Source organism: Papilio polytes, unplaced genomic scaffold (assembly GCF_000836215.1).
Source record: "Papilio polytes unplaced genomic scaffold, Ppol_1.0 DF820678.1, whole genome shotgun sequence".
Classification (NCBI taxonomy): domain Eukaryota; kingdom Metazoa; phylum Arthropoda; class Insecta; order Lepidoptera; family Papilionidae; genus Papilio; species Papilio polytes.
In genome coordinates, this window is record NW_013528526.1 from 1,131,114 (window position 1) to 1,152,984 (window position 21,871).

Consider the following 21,871-nt stretch of genomic DNA (forward strand, 5'->3'; position numbering starts at 1 on the left):
TGTTTTCTTAATAAAATATAGAGTAACTTTTAATAGGAACAAACTCTTTAGTTCCACATTTATCAAGCCAGTTACTCGTAATATATTAAATGCTAAATGAACTATACTAAATTCTTAAAAAGGTAACTAAATTAAATTGAATAAGGAAGTCAGTCTTTATTTGCACATAATTTTCTTTCCTCTAATATTTTCAACTTCTTTAATATCTATTCGACTATGAATCAGAAACTGTCACAAATTAAACCAATTTTGGATGTTTCCCGTTGGACCGATCAGTCCAATGCTCATTTTTTCCCATTCAGCTGATACATCCATGGAATAATTCATTCTAACGGGAAAAAATCTTAGGGTCCAATGGTAAAACTGAACGGCCCAACGGTAAACACCTCTAATTTAAATATTTACCAGCCATAAAGTCCTTTAAATATACTTCATCGGTTCTTTAGTTTTTAACATTAAGGGACCTCCTTAGCGGATAGGACTCTGAGTGTGTTAATCCCTAGTTTATTTTAAATAAGTTAAAGCGTTATTCAACGATTTGTATATTATACTTATTGCTTTTCATGTACAGTCAACTACAAAAGTCATTTTAAAATTTAAGTGATATTTTTTTAACAAATTATGAATTTGAAAAGAATTGCATTTTAAGTAATTTTTCCTGCCATTTGAAACTTCAAAAAAGTGGTAAAATGGTATTATAAATACGAAAGTTACTATTGATGTATGGATGTTTGTTAGGGTTTGTAGCCTAAACGACTGATCGGATCTCCATGAAATTTGGCACAGATGTAGAGCATAGTCTGGAAGAACACATAGGCTACTTTTTATCCCTGGAATAGTTACGGTTCCCGTGGGACTCATTAATTTAGTTTTTAAATGTTTACTCGATCATTCTGCAACGGTTCAACATATCTTACTGAAATTTGGCACAGATATAAAACAAAGCCTGGAGTACACGAGATAAGGTTCCCCGAGAGATACGTAGTTTTTTTGTTATTATAGTTCGTATGTTTAATACGTGGACGAAGTCGCGGGCAACAGCTAGTATAAAATAATTTTTGTAGTTAAATGCAAATAGGAGTACATTCAGTTTGAAAATTAAAACTAAACATTAATAATAATTTCGATTTACTAATTTAACCTAAATCAACCAAAAAATGGTAACGTGAGAAATTTTGACTTTCACTTAAAACTATGATTATTGTCGAATATTTTTTTACAATATAATAAAATAAATGACAATTTACGTATTTTTATTGTAGATTGTACACAATTTAACTTCATACAAGTTTATATTTTAATATTTTAAGTGTGAATTAAATAATTTATGGCGAAATATTAACAATTATTGAGTACAATAAAAATTTGACGACAATGTGCGCGACTGTACGTAATGCAATTTGAATTTCTATTACTAATGGACATAATTAAATGATAATAGTCCAAAATTAATAATAATTCCTTAAAAAAGTACTATTAAAAATTATTGGCATTTTTAAAATTTAATGATTTTAATTTCGTATCAAAAATCAAGTTTTAAGTCGCTGTCAATTATTAAAATGTACAATAAACAGATTTTAATTAACATTATTTCTCTCACAAAAAAAATCTGTATTATTTTTCGTTATCAACTAAATGTTACAAAAATGAATCATATTCTATTGTAATAAAGTTTATTTTGGTTCGAAGCTGATTCACCCTTCATTACAGCAAACTATTAGATATATTTACACAATAATTGTAGTGTTCGTATAAATATCATTTGTCATACAAATACTTCAATATCGTTCTTATTTCTAAATTCGACATGGCCTTTTGGGATTTACATTCAAACAAAACGTATTTTCAACCGACTGAACGAATTCATTAAAATTTAATAATTCAATTATTACATTTTAATGAATTTAAAATTAAATTATTAAATTTTAATCAATTTAAAAATTCAATTATTACATTTTAATGAATTTAACAATTCAATTATTAAAATTTAATGAATTTAATAATTCAATGCAACTGTTTGACTGACTGACATCCCGGTCGGTAAAACAGTTGAACCGTTTTAATTATTAAAGTAATATAAAAAAATTGATATTTCCAAAAATCTTTAGTGCATTCCGTACACTTGCATATTAGGTAACAAATGATTTCATATTAAATTCTTTATGGTTTAACAAATTGGTTCGAAGGCAATCTAAATTGAACTTTAATCGGTTGCAAATGAGACCCATTTTCTTATTCTGTTCAATGAGGTTCAGTTTGATAAGACGTTTGATAGTAAATTGAACTCTATCTTAGTGCAATAAGGTTCACTTTCTGCCTGTTAAAGCGTTTGATATTAAAGTGAACCCTATATTGGTTACTATAAGGATCAGTTTTTGCCTGTTAAGGCGTTTGTTAGTAAATTGAACTCTATTGTGTGAACACTAAGGCATCCAGTACTACCGCAGCTTGGCTTGCCGCTGTTGCCAGACGGCGTACTTGGCGCACGCCGTGTCTATCATTTGGTTCAAATGTTTGGTCAACGTCGTCGCTAAAGGTGTTAGATCTCTTAACATCTTTTCCTGTAATTAAATTACAAGCATTATTCCTATTTTTTTTTTACATATAACCTTTAAAGCAGAGTGATTGTAAGAGGAGAAATATTGAATTTTACGAGAGAGAAAAAATTCCAGATAATCATTTTTTTTAAAAATTCACATATTCACATTTTCGGATATGAAACATAAATGAATAAATGAAATAATTTTTTTAGTTAGTAAGTAATTATGACGAACACTGGAACAGGATCTTAAAATCAAGGGTTAAAAATACTTGGAACCGAAGCTGTGAATTCACAGGTTGAAAAAAAAAACACTTAGGGTGAGTTGCATCAAATCGCCGGTTATCGTAAAAGTTATAGTTATAGTTAATAGGGTTACAAGTGCAAAAACATATTCTCACAGAGGTTTTATATGTTTTTCGTTTTTACAATGGAAACATTTAAACCTGAATGTCACTAAAGTGTCAAGTTGGTGTCAAGAATGACATTTACGCAAATTAAAATGTTTGGAAATACATGTTTCGCCAATTATATTTATGTATCATACGCATGGTATTTTATAGTGACATAAACTTTTTGCCCACGGAGATGGAGAAAATGGCAAACTCTTGTGAAAATATACTAGTTTGGGCCATTTTTGGAACTATATTTACTTTACTACTCAAATATGTAGCGCCAAAAATGAAGCAATAAAATTATACAAATATAAATGCATATTATTTATTTTCCATATTATAAATTGTCCTGTCAATGCATATTACAAATTGTCCTTTTATGGAGGACATTTTTTAAATAAGAGAAAAGGGACAAGCGCTGTTGCTATAGCTTTAGACACTCGAAATTTGTCCAAACTGAATGTTTGGCCAAATTTCGATTTCCATCTTGGAAATCCATTATTTCCGAGCACGCAAGACTTTATTCTTCTGGATTACGTATAGGATAATAGTAGAGATTTTCTTTTTCCATTACTTTTTCCATTATTTGTACTTCTGAAGATAAGAGCTTGTGACAGTTGACACTACCGAACTGACACTAACCGTAACGCTAACTATAACCGCCCAAAATCGGGCGGTTATGATTAGTGTCAAATATGACGTCATTTTGACCAGCGCAAAACTGGTATAGCGAATATCATGGACATCCGTAGACGTAACCATCGGGAATGTGCTGGTTAAGGTTTACAGTTAGTTAATGTAACTCACCCTTAGTAAATTTTAAGGTTATTTCAAATATTACCATTACAAATAATTTTAACTTTAACGGTAACCGGCGATATGGTGCAACTCACCCTTAAAGTTAAAAAAAAACAACTTCGGTTAAACTTAAAAATTAATACCTGAAAAAAAAATTAATGAAATCGATAAAACTTACCTCGAAAGGCCTTAGTTTAACATTCCTGAACCTCAACAAGGCTTCATAGAACGCGTGTGCGCGCGCGGCGTCGTCCGCCTCCCCCGCACCGCCCCCGCCCCCCGCCGGCTGCGGGAAGCTGCGCCACAGCTCCCGCAGCACCTCCCCGCACGACAGGTACAGCCGGTGCAGCTCACTCTTCACCTCCGCGGGGATCAGCTCTAATAAACATCCACACTATAAAAACTGAATAGAATACCAATATCGGTTATCGTCACAACGTCCCCATTGAGGCGTAGGAAATAATCTACCCAACGTTCTTAAGTTGAAAGAAAACATCGTGATGCAAATATCGACAAAGAAATTCAAAGATATATGTGAAGTCAACGCCCAGTGCCCAACCCCAACTCAAAAAAAAAAATCTCAGTGTAGCGTGATTAAGGCCTAATCACCCTTAATTAAGGGTAGACTTCTCCCGTCAGTGGGGACGTATAGTGAGCTGGTGATGAATAGAATAGCAAGTTTGAGAGTCGCCCCAGTGGTAGAGAAGGTAAGGAGTAAAAGGCTAGCATGGTATGGTCATGTTATGAGGAGGGATGAATCGCATGTTCCAAGGAGAACGTTAGTTATTAGTGTGGAGGTACACCGGTAGAGGTTCACATAGAAAGGGTTGGATTTAAAGGTGATATCAAAAAGAGAGTGACTGAGATGAGATGGATTTTACGGGAGTAGGATAAAGGGAGATGTGTAGTTTGTGTGAGTAATGTCGCCTAGGTAGGCATACTAACGTGCCATGGAGGCGGCGTGCTGGTGGCGCATGAGCGCGCCGCCCGGGCTGAGCTCGCCCAGCGCGCCCACCGCCGCGCCCGCGCCCACGCGCACCGGCCGCAGGCACTGCTGCCCGCCGCTCCACGCCTACACGCCATACATATCATACAAATCATAAACATCATACACACAAACATATCACACCTATAATCAAGGGCGGATCCAGCTTTGGCTCCAGGGAGGGGGGGGGGGCGTCACAGTCGTGGTCAAGTCAAGAACTTGACAAAATATGTAAATATATTTTGTCAAGCTCAACCAACCCGCTCAGGGGGCGGTCATGACCCCCATGATCCCCCTTGTATCCCCCCCTTGGATCCGCCGTTGCACATAATACACACCATACAAACCATACACACCTCACACATCTTACAACACCTTTTAGGTACTTAAAACGTAAAGGATTTAAGTGCGGGACAACCCAACAAAAATGTACCCTCAGTAGGATATAGTATTATCTATACTAATATAATAAAGCGTAAACACACAGTATTTTGTGACGTAGGATGTCAGCAATATAAACAGTATATTTTTAAATAATTCTATTCTTCAATAAAAAGCCCTTCACTTACGACACGCTTTAGGATACATATTTTCACGCTATTAATAGCGTCTACTTTACTCCCTAAGTTTCAACTTAGTAAGTAAGTAAGCAAGGTTGCCATGGTAACGGTGATTGTTATCGAATGAATGGACCTTCCTTGTCATTTGTGCATTTGAATTTTGACATTTGCAATGGAAAACTTGAGGATATTGCTAAAAATCGAAAAATGTAGAATATACTAGTAGCTTTCGCCCGCGACTCCGTCCGCGTGGAGTTCAAGAAGACAAAAGTGAGTAGCCTATGTGTTCTTCCAGACTATCCTCTACGTCTATGCCAAATTTCATCCAGCTCCATTCAGCCGTTTAGGCTACAAACATCCATCCATCCATCTATCTATCCATCTAAACTTTCGCATTTACAATATTAGTAAGATAAGATATATAAACCTAGTCTAGGTCATCTGGCAACGTCTTTAGTGAAACCTAAAACCCAATACGCAGTGATAAATGCATAATAAACTATTTAAAATCTGTGTATAAACATGTTTTTTAGTCGAAATCTGTTTTAACATATTAACTTACCTGACAGACTGAAGCGAGGGCGGAAAGTGGCGGCGGGTTGGTCGTGTTCACTGTCTGACTCATCTGGGACGACGGTCCTAATAAATATCTTTCTACCTAAAACAAAGAAAAAATCTATAAAAAAAAAACATTTTATACAACACAATTAATCTCACATCTTACTAATATTATGAATGTTTGGATGGATGGATGTTAGAGTTTGTAGCTTAAAAACTGAAGGGATTATAAGCTACAAACATTTTTTTTAATTCCTCGCGGACGGAGTCGCGGGCAAAAGCTAGTTAAATGTAAGCCAAAATGCTTCGAGATTTGAGACTAAGCTGGTTATTTTCAAAACCTACCTTTGATAACTTTAATTCTTGCGTCTCTCCATTCGTATTCGAATCTTCTAGATCTTCGTAATGTATTTTCTCTAATATTCTCTTCTTCTTCTCTATTGGTTCTGTACTACATTTCTCCTCCGCTGGCCTTTTTTCCGTTACTCCGTTTGTCTCTTTCACACCGTTTTCTACTACTTTGTTATTATTATTTGTTGTTTTACTATTACTGCTATTACTATTACTAGAGTTTGTTTTATGACTAGCTTTGAGCACCTGAAAATACACATAAAGTATTTACAACCTCATTATTTTTAATAACACTGCATAATTATATATTATTAAATACATTATCAACAAAACAATTACTATTTCATAAAAACTGTGTTCATTCTCAGTCACTAATTAATAATAGGTTTATTCATTATTAATTAATGATCAAATATTAATAATTTAGTTATGATTATTTAAGTCAAAAAAAATAATCTGACCCTATTACAAAAAATAACTAATTAATAATTACTATTAGTGGTCACACAGTAATAATCTCTTGTGGCTCAAAGGTTTAAGCACTTGACATGTAATCTATAAGACTTGGATTCGAATCCCGCTGTACCAATGTGATTTTCAATTTTTGGAAATTCATATGTACATAATTTACCCGACTTTCTTACGGTGAAGGAAAACATCGTGATGTCTTCACACATCGGTGAAGAAATTCAAAGATATTTGTGAAGCAACCAGCAGTGGGCCAGCGTGGTTGACTATGGCCTAGCCACCCTAATCTATAGTAGGCTCTGAGCCAATCAGATGAATAAAAAATAACTTTTATCACATTACATAAAAATCACGAATTAATAATTAATATTAGTGGTCACACATTAATAATATCTAATAATAGATTAGTAGCGAATGACTCACCATGATGGAGTGTTGGTTGAATCGTTTGATCATATTGCGGTGTATGGAGGTGCTGTCGCCGCGGTCCTTGTCGTGCGGCGCCTCGTCCTCCGCGGGCAGCAGCGGCACCGGCTCTATGAACTGCGGTAAATCCACCTAAACACAATAAATTATCCTTTGTAGACAACTTTTTACACAAACTTAAGATAATTCTGCAATTTTTCTTTAGTTTTGATTATTACAGTAGAACCTCGATAAGTTAAAGTCCAAGGGAAACACAAAATATTTTAAGTTATAGAAGTTTTAAGTTCTCAGGGGTCTACGTTGTAGAGGTTTTGAGCTCCGATGGGAAGGGACCATATTATTTTTTTAAGTTAGAGAGGTTTTTAAGTTACCGAGGTTCTACTGTAGTTAGTTTTCTTTTTCTCGTTTGCATTTTTTGTTCACGTGTTTTGTTGCAATATGTTTTTAGCTGGTTAAATGTTTATTATTATTTTGAATTTAGACTTATTTTTTTAACATTCATAAGATTTTTATAAAGAGACTAGCAGGAGCCGGAGATTTCATCTGCATGAATTAAAAAAAACTGTACTAATATCCTATGTGCTCTTCCAAACTGTATTTTTTTTAATTTTATCCAGATATGTTAAAACTAGATATGAACAAAATTTGTCATTTTTTTATGTATATTGACATTATTATTCCTGTCATTGGCCTTACTATACATAATACTCAACGTTTAAGTGTTTTATATATGTACGCTGTTGGTTTTTTTTAAATATTTAAATAAATGAATTGAATACATATGTAAGAATGAATATTTACATACTGTGAGATCTAATGTAGTATTCTTCATAGCGGAAGCAATGGCTTGGTCATCCAACTTGGCGCACTCCCCAAACAAGTCTTTACTTGAAGATGATGCTATCCTATCCCTGAAATATTATAAACATTAATATATTAAAATAAATACGCAAACATCATTTAATAATTATTATTATGTGATCTTGATTAGTAATATGATCAGAAAAGTACTGATATCAAAAAACTCAAATTTAAAAATAATTTTTGAATCTGACCCTACTTTTTGTACATCTTATTAGAATTTTACTGTAGGATTATTAAAAAATTATAAATAGAGTATGTAAGTAAATGCATTTTTTACCTATGAAAATAATGTGATTGAAAGAATTTGGTCCAAAATTCAGCTTCAGTCATCTTATTAGGAACATAATCTATGTGTTTCTTCCTAACCGCTGGATATGTTTTGAATATAGCGTCTATTATATCTTGAGTTAGGTTATATTTCAGTCCATTACAACCATCTGTCTGAGGTTGTATATCAGCGAGAAATGCTCCCGACACACCTGAATAAATAAATATAGAATAAAAGCATTTTAATTAAGAACTCCGAATAGTATTTTCATATATACTGATAGACTAGATTTCGCCCGCGACTCCGTGCGCGTGGAATTAAAAGACATAAGTATTGACTATGCTCTACATCTGTGCTAAATTTCATAGATCCGTTATGCAGTTTAGGCTACAAATTCTAATAAACATCCATTCATCTAAACTTTCTTTATATCAGTAACTTTGGATGTAGAAAAACTGAATAAATGTTTTGAAATTTAGTATTAAATTTTATTTAGCACAAATGGTCCTGCCATCTTGTTATTATCACAAATTCCGAATATTTCCCTTACAAAGCTTCTTTGCAAAATCCAACTACCCTTTCCCACCCTTCAAAAAGTAAGTGGGGAGGGGAAGATAACTAAAATTAGTCTTCTAGCAAGCAATAAGTGGTAGTGAGTCTATCAGTAAAATAGTACAAAAATTTCACAATTCTTACCAGCCTCTTGTTTAACATTACTTGAATCTGTATAATGTTTCAATGTGGGTGTATTCCAGTATTCCTCGCTGCTTATTACTTTAGATATAACTAAATCTTCATATAAATGCTTTAAAGTCGGATGGAGCGACAAAAGTCTGAAATGTAGACAAAAAAACATACACAATCATAAATTAACAATATTAATAATTTGTATACTCTATACAACACTTAGTTAATAAAGTCATGTATGAGGAGGTAAATATTTTCAGAGTATATATGATTTAATTAAAAAGTGTAAAGGAATTTTGCTCCATTTTATAGCTGTTGCTTGTGACTTCACCCGTGTAAAATTTGAAAAAAAAATGAGAGAGAGATAAATTAAATTTCTAAGGTTCAAAGAATTTTTGAAATCAGCTTAGTAGTTATTACACCAATTGAATACATAAAAAAATACAAAAACACAAATCTTTTCTCTGTATTATATTAGTATGAAGTATAATTATTATACCCTCTACCAAATCTTAAAAACTACCTCAATCTATCATAATATATAACATAGAGATAAATACTAGAGTAAAAATTACCTTGATTTCATCTCTAGTTCTCCATCAATTTGTCTTTTAAATTTGGGCAGTAGGTTTTGTAGTAACATTTTAACCTGGTCCCGATCTTTGGCCTGTGCGTCCGCTCCGGCCGGATTAACAAAATGGAAAGTTGAACATGTGCCATCATGTAACACAACTTGGAGTTGGACTTTCGGCTTTCCCGCAGGTGAGATTTTTTGAGCTAAGATATTTACAATATCAGTCATTGTTAGTTTTTAAACATATATCTAATGCAAGAGACACTTAAACCATGCCTTTAAATAGATTTATGAAATAAATAAAACATTATTGCATAATTTACAAATACTCTATTGTCTCTTCCTTAAATCAGAATTATTTTTTAACTGACATCAAAAAGGTGATTCTCAGTTACATCATTATTTTATGTATGTACATAAGATACTGAGAGTATTATCTGACTTGTAGATTCTTTTATATTTAATGCAGAATAGTCCTACTTTTTTCAAAGTAACTATTAAAGTGTATGCTGTAAAAGCAAGCATTAAACTTTTTAAAATGTATTTGTTGTCTGGATTGACACATTTATTGAATCTTAAACGTAGAAATCATCATTGTCATCTAATTTACATTCCTACCTTAGTTCTACGGGGACTAGTTATCAGACAGATATCTAAATTTCTTCAAATATAAATTCAGGCTCCTAAGAAAGTTTATTTAAATATAATAACTTTTGGTATGACTACTTACTTTTTATATCAGCATATTTATGAGATACAGCAACTGTATCTCGGTTCTCCAGCATCCAAGCTAATCTCTGATTCATCACGTAAAGGGTCCCATCTCCCTTCTTATATCTCACGTATCCAACACTCAATAATACGTCCTCCGAAGATGTTGTCATTTTTATCGTTAGGAACTAATAACACAATTACCAAAAATATATTGAAAGGTTGACCTTACAGGCTTTTTTATGATTATTGCAAGACTTAGCTTGGCTGAGGGCGAAATCAAAGTTCCGGGTAGTATTTATATTTGAATGCATATATTTCTTGTTAATATTTCTGTACATAACAAACTTATATGAACAATTCATGTATAAAATTATGAAATACGAAATTCTTTCTACAAAAGCACATCGTCAAACCCCATTTGCGGTATTGTTTGACAAAGTGTCATGTCAAACGTTTTGAAAATGTTGAATGATTAAAAAATATTTTAAAAACATTCTTGCCATATATTTTTTTATGTTAACAGATTTTCCAATCGTATACTCGTAATTTAAACAAAAACGAAAAGTTACTAGAAACTCAAAGTGCAATCAGAATTGAAAACATAAATAGAGGAGATTTATCAATTTTTAAATTAACTATAAACATCCCAGGACGGTTCAAGCCATTTCTTTAATTTTTTAAATAATAAAATTACGTGTTATGATAACTTAACGAATTTGTTAGACGCACGTGTAACCGCAAGGCACATTCAGTGTTATTTTCGTATAACCTCATTGTTTTATTTGTGCAATATTATCTTATTGTAATTTTATTTTCTTAAAACCTTTTAAAAGTAAAACTTTGTCTACTTTGGTAATTTTTATTTAAATGAACGCTTTCATAATAGACCGCCATTTCATTTATTATAAACATGCAACACCAAACATTGACAACCCAAAATGCAATCATGGCGCACGGGGCACTGTGTTTTTAGAATGCTGAGAAGTTTTTACGTAAACACTTCATTATTTTGCAATAAAACCAGTTTATGTATTATGATAACTTATCCGTGAAATTCAAGGATTATAGGGAAGCATACATGTGTGTTCCAAACGTGACGTTTTCACTTGTTCGTATCATCGTCTCTGTACTACTAGACACTTGCAGGTATAAAAATCATGAGATTTACAGTTTTAGCCATATAAACGTGTTTATGACAGTTAAATTATCACCTAATGATACTAAAATTAGATGGCTAATTCTGTGAAATAGATTTTTCTGTTGTTTTGTTGTGATAACTTCGATAAATACGTTTGTTCCAGATAACTTTGTTGGTGTCATTATGTCAGAGGCGTACGCCCGCGAGATACTACGAAGGAATGTTGCGCAAATATGTCAGACTATAGGATGGAACGGTATAAACTCGACGCCTCTGGATATTCTAGTACATGTATTGGAGAAGTACATATGTACACTTGGAACACAAGCTAACAGATACGCCGAACAATTCAATAGAACTGAACCAAATTTACATGACCTAGGATTAGTGTTCCGAGACCTGCATGTCCATTTGCCAGAGTTAGCGGAGTACACAAGATCTGTGCCCCCTGTACCACCACCAGTTAAAACTGAAAAATTTCCTAAACCAAAGGAATCAAACCTAAATTTTCTAAAACCGGGTAGTCATGAAGTCGTCACAAGACCGATGCATGTTCATGAACATCTTCCTCCCATGTACCCTGAAAAAGAAAGGGATACACCAGTTGTTGCAGGCACTGTGGAAATTAGGCAAAATGGTATTGATAACATGGATAGCAACACTTCATGTACAAGTCCTGAAATATCAGTCACAGATAGTCCTGAAAAAACAAAAGACATATTTAAACGTCCAATTGACCCTGTATCATTACCAAATAGTAAAAGGCCCAGGCTAAGGCTGGAAGAAGAAGAAAGAACTAGAGAAATCAGCAGTGTAATTATGACTATGTCTGGTTTTTTATCCCCAGCCCGCGAAGGGAAATTACCTGAAGCTAGACCTCCTACAATAGTTTCTGAAAAACATCATGACAAGCATAAAGTTAATTCACATCATTCAAATCCCATGAAAGCACCAATTTTAGATAAAAGTGATAAAAAGTCTAAAAAGAATAAATTGTTAAATGGTAAGATCATGAAGAGTAAAAGAAAAGATAAAAGTCATAAAGGTGAAAGTAGTAAATCCAAGGATAGCAATAAATTGGACAGGTTTCCTCCTGGACATCCAATGAAGAGTAAAGATGTCCATCCTACACATCATAATCATGTGACAATGCCAGCGCCGAAAGCACCAGGACCTCCAAAACCTTCATTGCCTTTACCACAGACTTTAACACCAGCTCCAGTCTCCAATCTTCCAGTCCCTGAGATAATCAGGCCTGTTATCAAACAAGAACCACCCGACACACTACCCCCACCCATTACAAAACCAATGACTTCTAGTGAGGATGCTATCCCTGTACCAAGAAAAATACCAATTTCCAAGTCTCCATTGATATCTAATGCCTTACCTGTACATAAAAATCAATCTTCAAATTCATTAATACCTGAGACAGAGATAAAAAAGGAAATAATTGTAGAGGAAAAATTAGCATCCCAACCTGATAGATCAAAACTTAATATATTTAAAAGAATAACGAACAAAAATAAAGAAGATAAGGTTCCACTGGAAGTTACAGCACCGCAGCAAAATTCTGATTTGATGATCTCAAGGTTACAAAATTCTAATAACACTAGTGAAAAGGTTCATGTGAACAATGATTCTGTTGTGAACAATAACTTTAGTGCTTTAGACTTGTCAAAAGAAATTGACATGAGGGCTCATGAAGTAATTAGTATTGATGATGACTCCCAGGATATGCCACAGGATAAAATTGTACATCCAGAACCTAGACCAAGTATATCAATCAACAAGTCGTTGCAACTTCCATATTCCAAAGATGTAGCTAGTGTCAGTCCTAAAATTAAAAAAGAAAAGAAACATAAGGACAAAAAGGACAAAGCTGCTAAATTAGAAGCAAAGTTACTCAAAAAGCAACAACAACAACTGGCAATGGAAATGGCGCAAGCGGAAAAGAAGAAAATGAAACTTGGAAATGCAAAAGTTAAATCAAGTAGGCCAAAGAATGATGCGAAATTACCGCAAATGCCACCAGGATTTCCATTTTTCTCTTCAATGCCTCCAGGCAGGGGCTTGATACCTGGACCAGGCCTAATACCAAATCCTGGACTAATACCAGGTAGTGATTTCCTGGCAGGGCTTGCAAATAATCCAGCATTGAGAGGATTACCATCTCCAAATTTGCTAACGAATCCCTTTGCTTTAGCAAGTGGCCCAGGGCTAATTCCAGGTCCCAGTTTTCTTCCTGGCGGTCTAGGCCCTGGTTTACCAAATAGTTTAATGCCCATGGGAAATTTCCCACACACGTCGAGGTCACAGTCGATGAAAATACCGCCGATGTTACGGCGCCCAAGCTTAGAAGTGATTCCCGTCGATAACGAAGAAGATCGGGGTATGCATAAATCTCCAGTTATGCACAGAGATAAAGATAGACACGATAACAAGCACAAATCTCCAACCATTCCAAATATTTTACAAAAACCAAAATCAAAGTCACACAAGGAACATAAATCGTTGTATAAAATGCCACCTGTACAGCCGGATATAACTATAGAACTGAACCCTCCTAAAGTTGATCCTGTAAGACGGGAACTCCCGAAGGAGCCACCTACACCGGTCCGACTACCCACGCCGGAGCCTCCACCGGTTGTCGCCCAGCTAGAGCCCGAGCCTCCGCCCCAACTGGTCAGGTTGCCATCACCTGAAGTTAGTCACGTCGGAGACAGCGAATCTGCAGACAAAAAGAAAGACAAAGCCCATAAAAAAGAAAGGAAAGATAAAGATGGTATCAAATTAAAAAAGAAAAAAGATAAGAAGGACAAAAACAAAGATAAATCTGAGAAAAAGAGAGACAAGGATGAAAAGCAGGAAGAGAAAGACAGGATAAAAAAAGAAAAGAAAGAGAAGAAAAAGGAAAAGACTGCCGATGGATTAGTTCCCAAGCTAACACTAAAACTGGCCTCCTCGAATTCAAACTCACCGATGCCGCCGAGTTCGCCGGATATCTTCAAGCTCAATATTAAGCCGGTTGTAAAAAAAGAGGAGGAAGATAGTCCGCCACCGAAAGAGGAACCGCGGTCTCGCGAGCACAGCCGGTCGCCGGAGCTAGCACAGATATCCGCTCTGGTAACGAGGCCGCCAAAGCAAAAGCACTCGAAGCATAATCACGTCTCCGAAGTCGAGGGGCAACCCTCGTCCCCTCCGTCCGGGAACTCTCCACCTAGAAAGAACAGGCCACCATCAAGTCATTCGAAATACAAACGGATATTATTTAAATCGCAAGCCAAAAAGGGGCATATGGAAAGCTTCGAGGAAAGCGAGTCGATACCGGAGAAATCGCCAGCGGCCGCGCCGAAGCCGAGCGGGCCGCTGCCGACGCCGTACTACGTGGACGAGCAGGGGAACAAGATCTGGGTGTGTCCCGCGTGCGGCCGGCAGGACAACGGCTCTCCGATGATCGGGTGCGACGGGTGTGACGGCTGGTACCATTGGGAGTGCGTGGGCATCACGGAGGAGCCGGGCGCCACCGAGGACTGGTTCTGCAAGTCGTGCGTCGCCAAGCGCGCTGCGATGGTGCTGGCCGGCGTCACCGCGGGCAGGAAGCGCGGCCGCAAGCCCAAGGCAGAAAAACTGAGAGACTGTCACTGATGTGGACCTTTGTTGTTACTGAGATTAGTTTTAACTTACGTTCGATCTGCGCGTAACGGATTGCAAATTGTTAATGGATAATTGTTGAATGATATCAAGGAGATACATTTTCATCGTTTATAATGATTTATCGTAGGGTAATGTTAAGCATAGGTAATAATAAAATAATTGACATGAAATGTTGAACATGAAATAATAGTGTTAGTTACTTGTAATAATTACCATAATTTTAATATTTTTTTTTGTTAAATTTTTGTCTAATTTGCCGTTCGCTCGGTTAGATCAAGTTTAATTAGATGGCGGGCGTTACATTTCTTTCGTGTAAACATAGAAGTAATGTAAGATTCTTTTTATATTGTACAAAAAACTGAATTTACTTAAGATATTGGTGATGTATAAAGTAATGTAGTGAATATTTAAATAAACAGAAAGTAGGTTGGATGTATGTTCAACCAATATTTGAATATTTTCATATTATAATTTTAATATAACCCTGTTTTTATTTGTTAAAGTTGTTCCTCAGTGTGGGCAGAGGTGAGCAGGAACGCGCGCGGTACAGTGTTGCCGCGCTATACTCGCGTTATGTTAAAGTGGAGATGGCAGGCAAATGTAATTTTTTTGATTTCAGCCAGCGGCCAATTAAATATATTGGTACTCGAAATTGTAGTGAGTTATTTTATACACCTTATTGTGTTCATTTTTCCTTATCCGTTGCAAGGAAACTGAGGACTTTGTTTCGCTTTCCAAATCTTTCGTTCGAAAAAAAACTTTCGTTTAAACTTTACCTGTTTCTTCCACTTTCTTAATATTAACTAGCTAGATGGCGCCACGATCAAGCTAGTCTTAAGAGAAATAAGCAATAATTTTCATTTCGTTTCTCCACAAGGAAAAGCAATTGTGACGATTTTAATTACTTATTACTTCACAATATCTTTTATAGTATAGATTATGTATAACAGTTCACGAATGGGCCGCAATTTACTAAAATAAACTTTTTTATAACCCCTCCAATGGTTTTATTGGACTAACCCAGAGGTACTTACTTTTAAAAAAATCTTGTTTAATATACTGTTGCCCACGACTCCGTCGCGCGGTGAAAACATAGTAGCCTATGCGTTCTTCCAGGCTATGCTCTACATTCATACAAAATTTCATCCGGAACAAACATCCATCCAAACTAGCGTTTTTTAACATTACGTTTTAAACGACCCATTCCTTGTTCTCTATTCTTATCTGTATTGAAAATACTCTTGATGTCCCTTTCTTAGGACAAAAAATTGTCGGATAGAAATCTATACTTAAAAAAAAAATAACTTGTGCCGTTTTCAAGCACTTGATGACATTTGCTTACCCGAATGCTGTTTTAAATGGCGCCAAAGTAACGACACTAGCATTGAAAAATGTATCTATATTGATAAACGGTCCTGTGATAAGATTTGATATGAGCTATTGACAGTTTCTATTTGAGACCTAATTAATTTGTAAAGTATTATAACACTTTTTTATTAAACTGTTCCCGATCGAAATAAATTAAATTGGTTATTACTTGAACCGATTATGTACAAACATTGTACTATTTCGCTAACTGTAGTAGAGACCGCTTTATCATATTTGACCGGTGGAATACCACCACACAGAAGGCAGTCGTCAAGTGGAAGCAATTTCACATTTTCTCGTTGTTTCTAATCAATTCATTATCCTTCTTGAATACAATACACAAACAGTTGAAAGTCGAAACTTCTGTAATGGTCGTTTACATTTCTGGAGAAGTTCAGCATTACCGTGAGGTTATTCCAGCCAACCCAGCTCGCCAAAGCACCCCAGCAACCTTTACTAGTGTTTTGTTATGTAAAAAAATTCGAATAATAACGTTTACTTTTGTGAGACGAGAAAAAGAGAACGCGTTCGCCTTTGACCTTCCTTTGAATTAAACTTTCAATGCCTTAGCGGTTATTTACAATTGCTATTTTGACGTTTGATCACAGAACAAGTGTTCACTACAAGTGCATGAGGATCTACAATAGAAAAAGGGAAGGAATGTCTAATTTTATGAGTGACAATGGATAGTGTTTCTACTTATGGTTAGGTAATCCAACAAAACTGCTAACACCGGCTGTTTGTTCCAATTAGAAAACTGTACATAAAAGATAAAGTTCGAATGAGAACTATGTACAATGTTTATTATCTTCATTAAGTTTATAATATAAAAAATGTATGACATAATATACATGAATTGCATTTTACTGTTCGCAAATTTGACAATTATTTTTGAATCAGGAGTCGAATAACTATTATCATTTTTAATTATTTAAAGCTAGATTTTGGTGCTATTCGGTCTTGTGTCGACCAAGGGCGTCGTTAGCAGCAAGGAGAGGGGAGCTACCATTACTATGGTTTTATGCGACGTAGTATATAGGGCTGGCAGGCGACGCCTCTTCCAAATTAAAACAAGTGTTGAGACTTATAAGAAACTTCCAGATACGTAATTATGTGATTCATGTTTTTGTTTATGAGGTGCACTGTATACTATAATCCGGTTTTGCGACGACTGACGCAAAATAAGTTGTTTGTTGAACGAAATTATATTTGAGTATAATATAATTATTCATTTACTACAACTATGTATATCTTTTCGTCCTTGCTTTGTACCAAATGTGAACAAAGTACCGAGGACTTTTATTCCAATACTAATGACAGTAGATTGATATAACCTTATTATTTTTATTTAAATCACCTGAACTCCGCAACCTTTTCAATAACTAATTTGTATTATTGTTTCATTATATTCAAACTAATTTATTAACTTACAGTTAGAGGCCCTACCGTTAATTAAACGTCTTTGAGTATGGCAGTTAGAATAAAATCGATCCATTTACCAAATCAACGCCATCTTTTTGTAATCTAGAATAACATAAAAATGATTTCTCTCAGTACTGTGTTCTTAGCTGTTGAAACCAACTGGGAACCTAGCACGAAAATTTTCGAATAAGTAATCGCAACGTCATGACATGACGCGTCATCGGTATTCTCGAGCATAAAGTACACACCAAAAAATATATAAAATGTTTCGAATACTTTCTCTCAAATTTTCGTGCTAGGACCTCAGCTTTCAGAAGATTCATCTAATAATCTTTTTACTTAGGGTCCTTTCTGTAATCCGATTTAAAAATAGTTACATAAATATATGTTATACTTACTATTTTTTTAGTTTCAGTAACAAGTCCATGTATCTCAACTAAACCGTACTTAAATGTTTTGTAAATCATGTAGTTTGTTAAAACAGGGTTTTTAGATTTAAAATCATCATTTATTTATTTAACAAAATAATCCAACTACAGTATTAAATTATTTACGTCATGAAAACAACTAATAAATACATTTAGCCAAAATGCACACAACATAGCAAAGCTGAAAACAGTGCTTTTATTATCCATGTTATAAATACCCAACCATGTACATAAAATCGAACAGTGAAAATAAATGAAAAAGTTTTACATGGTATTATACAATTCCAATTTTGTAGAGGCTCGAAGTCGCGAGAACTGATATGCGTATGCGCAGCGCCAGGAATAAAGCCTCCATAAACTTTGGATAGCATTATACTTCAATACTTATAAAGATAAAATAATTAAAAACCTTTTCAAAAATACCCAAATTAAAATCGACATAATCACAATTAGTTTTCAACTAATAATAAATAGAAATTTTACAGCATGTTTTCAATGTTCGATTTTGTTATATTCAAAATATCTAATTCAAAACAAAAGTCTTTTATGTCTTATATGTTACGTTTATTTCACATAAAACTGACTAAAAAGATTCTACATAATACGATTGCTTAGTTTTTACTGGCGGAAGGCACGCTGTCTGTTGGCTTTTCCTTGTTCCAGTCCTTGAGTCCTTCGGGAAGTGTTGTATCTTCTTCCAGAGATCCAGTCCCTTCTACAAACTCCTCATATGTACTCTTCTCGGGGAAAGGTCTAGGCCCCAACAACTCTATCATGTCATCTCTACTTAATATCTCCTGCTTAAGTAATCTCTCTGCGACTTTGGTAATATTATCTTTGTGCTTAGTCAGTAATTCTGTTGTATGTCTGTGTGCTGAATTTATTAGCTCTCTTACCTCTGTATCAATTAGTTCAGCAGTTTTCTCTGAGTATGGTTTATCTATAACCATTTCTCCAGGTTGTGGCATTTCAAAGGATACATTTCCGACTTTCGCATTCATACCATAATGAACTATTTGGGCGTAAGCGCTTTGGGTTATTTTCTTTAAATCATCTTGAGCACCGGTTGTTATTCTTCCAAAGAATATTTCCTCACTCACTCGTCCTCCAAGAGTCATACACATTCGGTCAAAAAGTTGTTCCTTGCTGTACAAATATTGTTCTTTGGGTAAATATTGCGCATAACCCAATCCTTTGCCTCTAGGGATAATGGATACTTTGAGCAATGGATCCGCATGTTGCAGGAACCAACCTGCAACCGCATGTCCAGCTTCATGATACGCTACGATCCTTCTCTCATCAGGTTGTAAGACGTTGGATTTTTTCTCCATACCAGCAACAACACGCTCTATAGCTTGCTCAAAGTTCTTCATATTGATATCATGAGCGAGTTCTCTAGCAGCAATTAATGCTGCCTCATTACATACATTAGCAATGTCCGCACCTGTAAAGCCTGAAAAAATTATAGTTAATTAAAATCAACTAGTAATGTTTTAAAATTATCAAAGTCATAAGATACATAAATACACATTATTAATGTCACTAAAGTACTATTTGTATACTTTTAGTTATTAAATTTTATTTAAATTGATATAAGCCAATACCTTAGTGGAGAAAAAAGCAAATAAAATTGAATCTAAAGTACTAGAATTTTCACTTTTTTAACTCATATTTTTCTATGTTTTTTATTAATATTTCTTAATTAACTAACTTTAGCCTATTTAGCCTAATACTGTGTACAAATTTTTAACAAGTAATAAACTACTTATATGCTATGTATCGTTTTTTATGTGACAAGTGGATTTAGATACACTGTTGTCTTATTGGGGACATGCCCAAACCTAGATGTTTATTTTAAAACCCAAAAATTGTTAAACAAAGTTAGTTTGAAAATTAAATACAGAAACTTAGTCTATTTATATCTTTATATCCATATTCTAATAAAAATTCTCAAGATTACTATATCAAAATGTTTGTTTAAAAATGCTATACCTGGAGTTAATGCAGCCATTTTGCGTGCCAAGTTGTCTTTATTCAGTGTGGTCTTCAAAGGGCCTAAATGTACTTTGAAAATGGAAGCTCTGCCTTTAATATCCGGTGCAGGAACAAAGATTTGTCTATCAAATCTACCAGGTCGGAGTAACGCTTTGTCAAGAATGTCCACCCTATTCGTCGCAGCAAGTACAACTACATTTGTAGTTGTATTAAACCCATCCATTTCGACAAGGAGCTGATTGAGAGTATTCTCCTGTTCAGAATGTCCACCGAAATTACGTCCACCTCTCTTTCTACCGACTGCATCAATTTCATCAATAAAGAGAATGCAAGGTGCATGTTTTCGTGCCATAGAAAACATATCACGGACTCTAGAAGGACCTACACCGACAAACATTTCCAGAAATTCAGAACCAGACACCGTTATGAAGGGAACATTAGCTTCTCCAGCTGTTGCTTTAGCAAGTAAGGTCTTTCCAGTACCAGGTGGACCAGTAAGCAGCGCACCTTTAGGAATTTTAGCTCCTAAATCAATGTATTGCTGAGGATTTTTCAAGAAATTAACAAATTCCATAATCTCAATTTTAGCTTCTTCACAACCAGCAACATCTCTGAATTTTACACCGATATCTGTTGGGTTTATCAATTTAGCTGTTGACTCCATAACACCACCAAATAAACCTCCACCTTTACGACCAGCTCCCCCCATCATGTTAGCTGATCTTCTCATCATATAAATTAAGAAACCAATTATTAACAGTGTTGGCAACATTCCAGTCAAACTTGCAGCTTCCACTTCAGTTTTATAAATTACAGGAACAAAGTGTGGTGGGTCTACATTCAATTCTATTTGTGCGTTCTCCAAGTTTCTTTCAAATGAATCAACACTGCCTATTGCAAACCATATGACTTTACCTTCTAGTGATGCACCTGGTTGTAATTTTACTCTAACCCACTTTTTATTTATAACTTCCAGTTTCTCGACGACTCCTTTGTTTAAATACATGTTGACGAAGTCTCTCCAGCTTATCTCTCGGTACCTGAGCTCGAAGTAAGCGATCGATGCCAATAATGTTACGACACCCATTGCTCCAAACATCATCCATTTTTCTCGGTCCTGATTGTCGTAGCCGCCTCTACCTCCTCCTCTACCACTTCCTGAACTACTGGAGAACATATTTATGTTCCATTTATCTTGTGATGATGAAGGTTTTGACGGGGGTGGTGTAGTTTTTGATGGTGCAGGGGAGTCATCTTTTTCACTTTTTTTTGTCTGTTTTTGGCTTGCACCGGGCTGAAAATATTTTTCAAAACCTTTCGGTGGCTTTTTACAAAATTCATACCACTGATTTAATACTGAATCGAGGGCCGGGACACCGATTGGCTGCAATTTGTGGCCATTGAAATGTATCTTAGTTAATTGTGACTGTGTTAATCTTAAGCCTTTCCACATGCTGATCTCTGTTATATTTACAATTATTTTATTTTTTTTGTTATTTCACAATATTATATCGCCCAGTGCACGGAAAAAAAGAAACGATGGTCACGACAAAAACATGGTTAGAAATCTGTCAAATTTGCTAATATTAAAAAAGTGTTGCACAAAATTGGAAAATAATAATGAGATGTTACATCACTTTTTGAATAAACCAAATAGTACTGCGCCAAATTACAAATAC

The 21,871-nt window shown here is 34.9% G+C and overlaps 3 protein-coding genes across 4 annotated transcripts; 1 reads left to right on the forward strand and 2 right to left on the reverse strand.

Moving 5' to 3' along the window:
• Window positions 1-1,937: 1,937 nt before the first annotated feature.
• Window positions 1,938-10,625, reverse strand: LOC106110369 (probable RNA polymerase II transcription factor B subunit 1-3). 2 transcript variants are annotated; one of them, XM_013292187.1, is made up of 11 exons: window positions 10,204-10,625; window positions 9,475-9,676; window positions 8,909-9,045; window positions 8,222-8,423; window positions 7,886-7,991; window positions 7,078-7,212; window positions 6,181-6,432; window positions 5,840-5,935; window positions 4,678-4,804; window positions 3,911-4,110; window positions 1,938-2,561 (listed from the first exon to the last, which is right to left on the reverse strand). In XM_013292187.1, exons 1-11 carry the CDS (start codon window positions 10,355-10,357, stop codon window positions 2,439-2,441), a joined length of 1,734 nt encoding a protein of 577 aa, XP_013147641.1. In that variant the 5' UTR covers window positions 10,358-10,625; the 3' UTR covers window positions 1,938-2,438. The 2 variants fall into 2 exon arrangements, with proteins under 2 accessions (XP_013147641.1, XP_013147642.1); XM_013292188.1 differs by lacking the exon at window positions 1,938-2,561 and having other exon boundaries at window positions 4,088-4,110; window positions 4,682-4,804.
• Window positions 10,626-11,112: 487 nt separating this feature from the next.
• Window positions 11,113-15,631, forward strand: LOC106110353 (transcription initiation factor TFIID subunit 3-like). Its single transcript, XM_013292159.1, has 2 exons — window positions 11,113-11,333; window positions 11,489-15,631. The coding sequence occupies exon 2, from the start codon at window positions 11,509-11,511 to the stop codon at window positions 14,968-14,970; it is 3,462 nt and encodes a 1,153-aa protein (XP_013147613.1). The 5' UTR covers window positions 11,113-11,333; window positions 11,489-11,508; the 3' UTR covers window positions 14,971-15,631.
• Window positions 15,632-18,744: 3,113 nt separating this feature from the next.
• On the reverse strand, window positions 18,745-21,865 carry LOC106110347 (AFG3-like protein 2). The gene is made up of 2 exons (XM_013292147.1): window positions 20,190-21,865; window positions 18,745-19,650 (listed from the first exon to the last, which is right to left on the reverse strand). Exons 1-2 carry the CDS (start codon window positions 21,643-21,645, stop codon window positions 18,809-18,811), a joined length of 2,298 nt encoding a protein of 765 aa, XP_013147601.1. The 5' UTR covers window positions 21,646-21,865; the 3' UTR covers window positions 18,745-18,808.
• Window positions 21,866-21,871: the final 6 nt, after the last annotated feature.

Excerpts from the sequence above, each read along its gene's own strand:
- LOC106110369 (XM_013292187.1), bottom strand. The coding sequence starts at position 10,357 with ATGACAACATCTTCGGAGGACGTATTATTGAGTGTTGGATACGTGAGA. Across the intron at positions 7,213-7,885 it reads ATACTACATTAGATCTCACA|GTGGATTTACCGCAGTTCAT; the intron begins GTATGTAAATAT and ends TATTGTGTTTAG. Across the intron at positions 2,562-3,910 it reads TTAAACTAAGGCCTTTCGAG|GAAAAGATGTTAAGAGATCT; the intron begins GTAAGTTTTATC and ends ATTTAATTACAG.
- LOC106110353 (XM_013292159.1), top strand. The coding sequence starts at position 11,509 with ATGTCAGAGGCGTACGCCCGCGAGATACTACGAAGGAATGTTGCGCAA.
- LOC106110347 (XM_013292147.1), bottom strand. The coding sequence starts at position 21,645 with ATGTGGAAAGGCTTAAGATTAACACAGTCACAATTAACTAAGATACAT. Across the intron at positions 19,651-20,189 it reads AATGGCTGCATTAACTCCAG|GCTTTACAGGTGCGGACATT; the intron begins GTATAGCATTTT and ends TAATTTTTTCAG.